We start from the raw sequence: 9348 nt of genomic DNA, 5'->3' as shown, positions 1-9348 counted from the left end.
GCCCCTCAGGTACCCTTTCAACACACACTTTTCTATTCAGTTTTTAATTGATTCACATATAAAAAGAATAAAATGTTTTAGCAAGTATGTATTTCACTAAACATTTGATTTGTAGTTTCTAGAAATTAGACCTGAAGTCAACTGTGGTGGCATATACCTGCAATCCCAGCACTTGGCAGGCTGAGGAAGGAGGATCACTGCCAGTTCAAGGTCAGCCAGAACTACACAGCAAGACCCTTTCTCACACACACACACACACACACACACACACACACACACACACGAAATAGACCTAATGACATCTTACCCTCTTCATTGCTACAACCTTGTTAAAGCTAGAAATTCACAACAGCCTGTAACAGGTGCTGGCTATGTGGCTCTTCCCTCATTGCCATCTAGTTAGGTACAGGGCAGCCTTCAGAGCAGCCATTAACAGGTCAGAACATGTTTCTCCTGCTCTCCTCAGTTCCTTGGGATGACAGCCACGTTTTACTCAGTCTCCTCCAGCACGATGGCCGTCCTGTTGCCCCAAACATATCAAGGATACCAATGCATTTGTTTGCTCTGCAGCTCTCTCCTACACTGCCACTGACTCCCTCCCCATGGTGCCAGTCCCACTATAGTGAGGTCCCATCTACTCTCTGATGGGCACCTGTCCCCCGCTCATCCAATCCTCTGCCCTGACCCATTTTTCTCATGTGTGTCTGCTTGCAAAAGTAAGCTCTACAAGGACATAAGGATGGGGCTGTTTGCTGATACATCCCAAAAGTCCTCAGAACATCACAACACCTTCTGGCAGAGAAAGTACTAAATTAATATGTGCTGAATGAATGCAGAAAAAGATAAAGTTCACTAATGTTTTATTTTTTATGTATTTGGTTGTGACAAGGTCTCACTATGCAGGTTGGACTTGCAGTGTCCAGCAAAGGGGGACTTCAGAGGCCTAAATTCCTGGGGCTGAGACCACACAGGAGAGCAGTGCTGTCCTCTGTCCTGTACACATAGAGGTAGTATAAGTGCTGCCCCCTCCGTGATCTGTTTTGCATGTTTTTCAGTGGTGCTAGAATGGTGCTGAGACTGAACGTAGGGTCTTACACATGCTGGGGATGCACTGCTCCAGGGGAGCCACCTGATTTTAAATGCTCAAATAACTAATGATGTTTATATTGTGGGTTTTTTTGTTTGTTTTTGTGGAACCGGGGATTGAACTCAGGCCCTTGTGCTTGCCAGGGAGCACTTATTCCACTGAGCCATCTCCCTGGCCCAACTAATGATGTTTTAATGAAAATCTTCCTCAATTCTATATTTCCCGAAAATAAAATTGTGCTTCAGGACTTCAGACTTTAATTATGCTGGCTATGAGCAGCAAGTGATAGTGGAAAGTACTGAGATGTTGCAATGAACAGATCTAAGTATAATATTAAATAAACATTAAATTTACAGTATTAAATATGTGACCCTGAATAATCACCTAACTTTGTTTCCAACTCTGAAAACTGGAATAATAATAGCCCCTCAACAGTAACAATATTTCCTTAGTTTCTTATTCTTGAAACCTCACTGGTTCAGGGAGAGACTGCCCTCCTCAAGCTGGCCAATGTTCATAGCCAGGACAGCATCGTTCCTGTAGAAATTACCTAATGTGGAGCTCTGCCACTGCTCTTGCACCTCGCTCATGTGCCCAAGTGGCCCTCCTGCTCTACTCTCATCACCCCAGGGCCAGGCACAAGAAAACAAGACAGATAACACCCTGGAGCCCACTGGGATTACCTCCACCCCCATGTCCAAAATCTCTTACCTCCCTCCCCACATAAATCAAAGTACAGGCTCTGCCTCTGCAGCTGCTGCTTCTGGAATTGCCAGCTCTCAGGCCCCACTGCAGGGAGCCCCTCACTTTGGTGACTATGCTATCTTCCAGTGAGGCGGCTGTCTCCAGATCGAAGGACTTCACTGTATTTGAGTAATAATAAAACCAGTATTTTAAACCACCTTCCAAGTGTTTTACAAAGAGCAAATGGAAAACTACTTTTACAACTATTCTTCCTTCACAATCAGACTTAAGGGCTGGGGATATAGCTCAGTGGCACAAGTGCCTGCCTGGCAAGCACAAGGTCCTGAGTTCAAGTCCCAGTTATCCCACCTCCCCCCCCCAAATAACACAAAAATCAGTCCGACTTAAATGTAAAAATGAAAACAATAAAAGTGCCAGATGGGGCAGGGAGAGGCTGGTGGTACATGTCTGCAATCCCAGAACTTGGGAGGCTGAGGCAAGAGGGTCACTGTAAGTTCGAGAATAGCCTGCACTACAAAGTGCAAGGACAGGCTGGACTGTACAGTGAGACCCTGTCTCAAAATAAATAAATACTCAATTTTTATCATAATGGTACATGTACAAATTAAATCAAATAACTCTAAAAAGCTACTAATGAAAAATAATTCAGTTCTCTGCATTCCTGGGAGTTATTTCTTTCCTCATTTTGCTATATTTTTCCTCTGAAATATGCATTTTCATAGTAAAAATGTTTAAGCTTTATTTTTTACTTTGAGTAGACTAGATGACTACACGCCAAATTCAAAAGCTAACTATAAAGAGTACGTGTCCTTTCCTAGTTGTCTGTACAAGAGGCAACCAGCAGCAGCTATATTTAACTGTACTCTGTAAAGAAGACAGTGTGTGTGATTTTCCTATAGTAGCACACTACATGTACACATCTGTGCCTTGTGATTTTCACAATCATCTCAAAAGACCACTTCAAGCCATTTGTCACAAGGAGCTTCCTTATTCTTTCTTAGGTGCACTGTATTCCTTTGTATAGATATATTTAGTCCTTACTGCTGAAAGATTTGATTGTTTTAGATCATTTGCCATTCATTAAAAGATGGTGAAAATCTACAGAGATGGCAAGCAGGTTGGAGTATCCTGAGCTGAGATGTCAATTTTATGGTAGAAGAGCAAACTGGCTCATCAAATCGAAGAAAACCAATCACTTCTTAAAGCTATGTGCCTGTTATAATGTATCTGGGGCCTGGCCTTAGCTCAGTTGTTTAAGTGGCTGCTTCCACAAAGCTGTCAGCCTCAGGTTGCTGTAGTTCGATCCCCACAACACTCCGGCCAGCCCAACCACCCCTGAGGGCATTCGGAGCAAAAAAAAAACAAACTGTTATAATGTATCTAAGAATAATCTGGACCACTAAGAAAGTTTACAGTATTTTGTGTAATGTGCATTCATTTACAAATAAACATGTATATGAATATGAAGGTAAATTATAGCTTTGTCTGTCCTCTGAACCATTAAAAGTCCAACTAGTAAAATTAAAACTATCAGAATGAACTAATTCTTCAGCAATAAAGTAACTTTGAAGTCATAAATACATGTTTTAAGATAAGACTTACCGTCCAAAATTTTATAAAGTATTCTAAAACTGTTGTTGCAACAAAAAGGCAATATAAGAGAGAATACAATAGAAACAGCATGAAGAATTTGTAATTAGAGAATCCAACACAGTTATTCACCCTAGAAGAATAAAGAAAGTCACATTATAAAAATAAGACAAGTCACAAATTTATAGAAACAGAAAGTTAAGTGGGGGTTATGAAGGTCTAGAAGATGCGAAGTTCTAAAGATTGTACAATGTAATATTCTACTAATTTACTAGGTGGGTAAGACAGTAACTCTTTTTTGGTACCAGAAATTGAACTCAGAACCTTGAGCATGCCAGGCAGGCGCTGTGCCACTGAGTTAACTCCACAGCCCCAAGACAATAGCTTTTATGTTTTTTATTATAAATAAAATTTTGGGGGGCTGGGATAAATAAATTAAATCCTTTTGACAGGAATTGATTTATGAATATTATCTTGAATACAAGCACAGGCAAGGTACCTCCCTGGCAAGCATGAGGTCCTCAGTATGATTTTTGGTATAAATAAATATCTTTTTGAGACAGGGTCTTGCTAAGCAATTCAGGCTCGCCTCTACGGAGCCTAGGCCAGCCTCAAATTCAATGATCCTCTGCCTCAGCCTTCTAAATGCTGGGATTATAGATGAGGGCCACCATGCCCGGCTCATTAAAAAAAAAAAAAAGGAGGTGTGTCAGCCAGGTGCAGTAGAACATGCCATAATCTCAGCTACCCTGAAAGCCATAGCAGGAAGGTCACAAGTTCAACACTAGCCTGGACCACTTAGTGAGGTCCTGTTCCAAAATAAAAAGGAGTGGAGATGTGGTTCAGCAATAGATCACTTGCATAGCATGCATGAGGCCCCAGGACTGCTAACTAACTGAATTAACCAACCATAAAGCTTAATCACTATTACTTGGAAATGGGTCATTTGGGAGATTAGACAACTATGATTCTTAATCATTATTTAGGCCACTAACATCAGTATATTAAAGGAAAACATTTAATATAAATGTCACACATATATATGTAATTATACTGTACAAGCACATTAACATTACTACCATGATTAAATTGTTAAAATATAAGACCAATGGAGTACATAATTCTCAATTCTTTCCTTTCCACCTCTCCACCCATGGATGCAATTTCCTCTATATTTTTAATACATACCAAGGACAGTGATGATCCATCTTAAGAACACATCTAAGAAACAAATAAGCATAAGATAATCTGTGCAGAAAGTTCTTCTGATTCCTTTAGTTTTATTTCACTTAAAATTTTCCCTTTACAAAAGTATCTCAAGAGAACCATCCCAGAAACATTAGAGGTAATTTCTGATATTTCTACAATTCTATATATTAGAAGCCATAATCTTTTTTACTGGGAATTCAGCTAAGCCTATTCAGTCACACCAGACAACAGCAAATAACATTTTAATATTTAGATGTGGTGGACAATATTGGTATTAGAGGAGCCGGGGAGATGGCTCAGTGAAATAAGCGTTTCCCTGGCAAGCGCAAGGGCCTGAGTTCAATCCCCGGTTCTGAAAAAAAAAAAAAAAAAAAAAAAAAATAATAATAAATTGGTATTAGATAGGTCTAGCTCACAAAGTAGCTGAAGGAAATAAAATGCAATAAGATGAACCCTGTTACTTTAAACATGCACACAACATGAAAATAAGAATCTAACAGCAAGTATGTCAGAACATTAACACTGATTGGCTTGGAGATGGTTACTTTTCCTAAATATCCAATTTTACCATATGGGCAATCATACTGTTTTCACAGGAAAATAAAATACAAAACAAAATGCATTATAACAAACGAGAAACCTTAACATCCGCTAAGTTAAGTATTTTGTCTAACTAAAAGTCCAGACTAGCTGAGATATAATCTACTTTAACATACTACTTTCTCACACTGAATAAGGACTGAATTCTTTCAAGTTTCTCTGGGGGAAATGTGAAGATGATAGTTGATAACAGTTGTAAAATTGCCTTTTGCTTTTAAAGGTCTAATATTAACAATACTAGGCTGGGGAGATAGCTCAGTGATCTAAGTGCCAGCTTGGCAAACATAACTGCTCGAGTTCGAAGCGTGTTACCACATGCAGTGTTGGCTCTGGAACCACCAAAACCAGGCTTGGTGGTGCATGCCTATAATCCTGTCACTGGGGAGGCTGAGATAGGAGAATCACTACAAGTCTGAGCTGCATAGTGAGACCCTGTACCAAACAAATAAAGAATTAAAAAAATTAAAATCCAAACCAAACCAAACCAAACCAAAAAACTCAACAATATTAAAAAGCAAGGAAACTATCATTATGGCTTTTTATCGTTTTCTTTTTTTTCTCCCTGATACTGGGGATTGAACTTAGGACCTTGCATTTGCCCAGCAAGCACTTGTGCCACTAAGCTATATTCTGCCCACCCCAGGAATTGAACTCAGGACCTTGTGCTTGCCAGGCAGGTACTGTGCTGCTGAGCTATATCCCCAGCTTCCCCATTATGGCCTTTTTAAAAAAAAAAAAAAAAAAAAAAAAAAATTTTTTTTTTTTTTTGTGTGTGTGTGTGTGTGTGTGTGTGTGTGTGTGTGGCCAGCTCAGCCCACCAGGGGGCAGGGCTGGCTGGCATGTGGTGCTGGGGGATTGAACCGCGGTCCCTGTGCTTTGCTTAGCTTGTTCTAGGTAGGTGCTTTAGACCACTGAGCCATCTCACCAGCCCCCATTATGGCCTTTTAAATCCATGAAATCATCATCTTTTTGACAGGGATTAATTTATGAATATTATATTGAACACAAGCACAGAAAGCATACTTAAGGCTAGGGAAATTCTATTAACTAGTAGAGAAATTGATAATGAAGAGTACTTCTGGGTATATTCCACCGTCCATAATTATTTTGTTAGCTCCGCATACTTAGCAAATACTGTAATGGCAGAGGATGAAACATGTGCTAATTTAAAAGCATATAAAATGTTCCTTCTCCTGCCAATTTTCAGTGCTTGGTATAAATGAAAGGAAAAGTAATACCACTTACGTGTCACATGCTGAGCAGTGATGGGTCCGATCGGGTTTAATCAACTGACATTTTTCACAATATCTGATAGCTACAGGGAACAAAGCAAAAGAATGTTGAAGGGTACATAAGCCTAATTTCTAGTTACTCTGGAAAATGGACAACTAATAATTTTTAAATAATACCAAAACACATCAGAGAACTTCTCAAATCAAAGTGTCATGACTGATAGGAGAGAACCTCAGTCATTATCTTCCCAGCTGTTTTCCAACAGAACGAAGAACATCCAAATGTAGTAAATGGCTTATACAAAGTCAAACACCCAGGTGAGCAGCCTAAATAGCCTAGAGCTCTGGTTTACGAAGTCCCACATGGAGTATTTTTTCAGCTATACAGCAAAGCCCAGGTTAACCCTAAAATGGCATTTAATAAGGCACGTTATGGGGCTTTACTTTTGAAACTCTGAAACAGCATTATGTTATGCTATTTTAATTTATTTTATGTATTTAATACAGGGTCTACAAGGGTCTTACTACTCAGATAGGACATGTAGTGATTCTCTTGTTTTCAGCTTCCCAAGTGTTGGGATTACAGGCCTGTGCCACAACACCCGGTCTAGGTCAGTATCTCAGTGCACGGGGGTGGGGGGGTGGGGGGGGGGGTGGTGGCAGGGTGGGCATGGCACGCACTCTAAGTGCTTTAGTCCGCTGATCTGGCTGACCCTTTGAAACAGTGTTATTAAACACACACACAAACAAAACGTCTTATCTGCCAACCTGACACTAAGCAGCACAACTGAAACTAGTTTTGAAAAAACCTGTTTCTCACTAAATATGGGCCACTAATGCCCAATTCATATAATCATTCATTTAAAAGACATAAAGAACCAACTAGATGCCAGATACTGTACTAGGTAAAAAAAACAAAACAAAAAAAACCCCTTACCTTCACGGAGTTTATATTCTACTGAAGGAAATGAGTAGTAAACAAGTTAACGAAATAAACAATATATTAGTGACAGAAGAGAAAGAGAATCAGGGCAATATAGTATGAGAAGCATCTGAGGAAAGTGAAATTGAAGGAACTAGTAAGACAGGCAGCTACCCAGAAGAAAAGAGGATTCTAATGAGGTGCTAGATGTGAGGCAGGAGCATGCGTGGCTTGTATGAAGAACAATGAAGAACAGAGATCTTTATTACAGGATTGCTTTTAATAAAACATTAGGAATAATTTGAAAGCATTCTACGGTATATCCATGTAGTGAAATACTACGTAGAAGCTAACAAAAATTTTCCATAAAAAACACACAGATATACCCCCTAAAGAGATGACAGCACAAGGGGCTGGCGAAATGGCTCAGGGTTCAGAAAAAAAAAAGGGGGGGGGGGCGATGACAGCATTCAAAATGAAGTTACTTATGCTAAGGTACCAGACAGAAACCTAACTTGTTTACTGCACAACATGAGCTTCTGAGAGATGAGAAAAGAGACCACAGCCAAATCCCATGAAAAAAACAAGATCTCGTCCACAGTCCTACACAAAAGCAACTTTGAAATGATCAATCTGTTGCTTCTTTTTTTTACCTTCTTCAGCTTTTTAAAAAAATCTTGCCTATGAAGTCTAGGCCCTGCATTCAGACTTTTGGATCCAAAATCTTTCCTACTTTGTAAGCCAGATGCCACCCAGTTTATGAAGTATCAATAAAAGCCATTAAGATCTTGAAAACTGAATTTGTTGAAATTTTGGGTTTGACAGACCTAACACACAAAAAAACAAATATATTAAATGGAAAAAAAAGCAAAGTATATAGTGGTTTGAATATACATTTGTTTCCATCTGCAAAGGGAATCATTTTCTTTTTACACGTACGACTACTGTATCACTATAAAATGCATATACCTTCCAGAGGTGATTTAACAAATACAAGAGACAAAATGTATTTTAAAGCAATGTTAGGGGGCCAGGGAGATGGCTCAGTGGAATAAGCGCTTTCCTGGAAAGTGCAAGGGCCTGAGTTCAATCCCCGTTTCTGCCAAAAAGAAAAAGAAAAGAAAATTTAGGGCTGGGTAGATAGCTCAATAGAATAAGCACTTGCCTGGCAAGTGCACGGGCCTGAGTTCAATCCTTGGTACCGCAATAAATAAATAAATAAATAAATACATGCAATGTTAGAAGGTACAGCTAAGAGACAGTTCTATCCAGATAATCGAATTTGCACCGTTAATGTCCACTCACTGTATTTGTTTACTGTGTACTCATTAGTTTTGCAATACCCTACTCTGTGTAAGACTTTCTTTTAGCTTCAGCTGTTGTTTACTGACACACAGGTGGGCTCTATAGCAATAGGCCTAGAGGTGGCGGATGGGGTGTGTGCCTGGAGTGCAGATGCAGAGAACAGGTGCACAGATCAAGTGGAGAGGCCAAAATGATTGGGGAGCTATTGAGGCCAGGGTCAGAGCCTGGCACACCAGATCCACTGTCTCATGTCCTCTGTCCACCAGTGCTGGCCACTATGGCTGGGCTCTCTGAGCATCTACTTTCTACAGGAACACTTGAGACAGGTTGATTTTGGCCCTACTTTGGAAGGGAGATGGTTTAGAAGAACGCAATTTGTTTTCTGAGTGAATAATATGTTCAAATGGTTCAAAAATGTGCAAAAAGGGCTGAATGTGGTACTGCACGCCTATAACCCAGCACTCAGGAAGCTAAGAAAAATCCCATACTGGAGTTCAACCTGGGCTGCAAAGTGAGACCAAATCATACCACATCACACCAAATCAAACTCATCAACAACAACAGAAACAAAATGGGAGTTGCTACAAAGTATTACCTCTATCCTCTAGCCCTCAGCTCCAGCTCTTTAATGCTCTTTGGTATTTAAAAGACCCACTTTCTATCTATCAATGTAATACACTATGTCAATAGAGCAAAAA

The 9348-nt window shown here is 39.8% G+C and overlaps 1 protein-coding gene across 2 annotated transcripts in view; it reads right to left on the bottom strand.

Annotated features, from left to right (window-relative positions):
• The window catches only part of Zdhhc20 (zinc finger DHHC-type containing 20), a 90940-nt gene that overhangs the window by 17557 nt on the left and 64035 nt on the right, over positions 1-9348 (bottom strand). For both annotated transcript variants that reach the window (XM_023699147.1, XM_023699148.1), the window contains exons 5-7: positions 6437-6506; positions 4571-4603; positions 3395-3515 (exon numbers count right to left, since the gene is read on the bottom strand). In XM_023699147.1, coding sequence (XP_023554915.1) covers positions 3395-3515; positions 4571-4603; positions 6437-6506 — 224 coding nt within the window. The remainder of the gene's footprint in view (positions 1-3394; positions 3516-4570; positions 4604-6436; positions 6507-9348) is intronic.

The sequence above is a fragment of the Octodon degus genome, unplaced genomic scaffold, assembly GCF_000260255.1.
Source record: "Octodon degus isolate 3935 unplaced genomic scaffold, OctDeg1.0 scaffold00111, whole genome shotgun sequence".
NCBI classification, from domain to species: domain Eukaryota; kingdom Metazoa; phylum Chordata; class Mammalia; order Rodentia; family Octodontidae; genus Octodon; species Octodon degus.
Note: the sequence above shows the minus strand (reverse complement) of the source record. Positions and strands in the feature narration are given on the sequence as shown.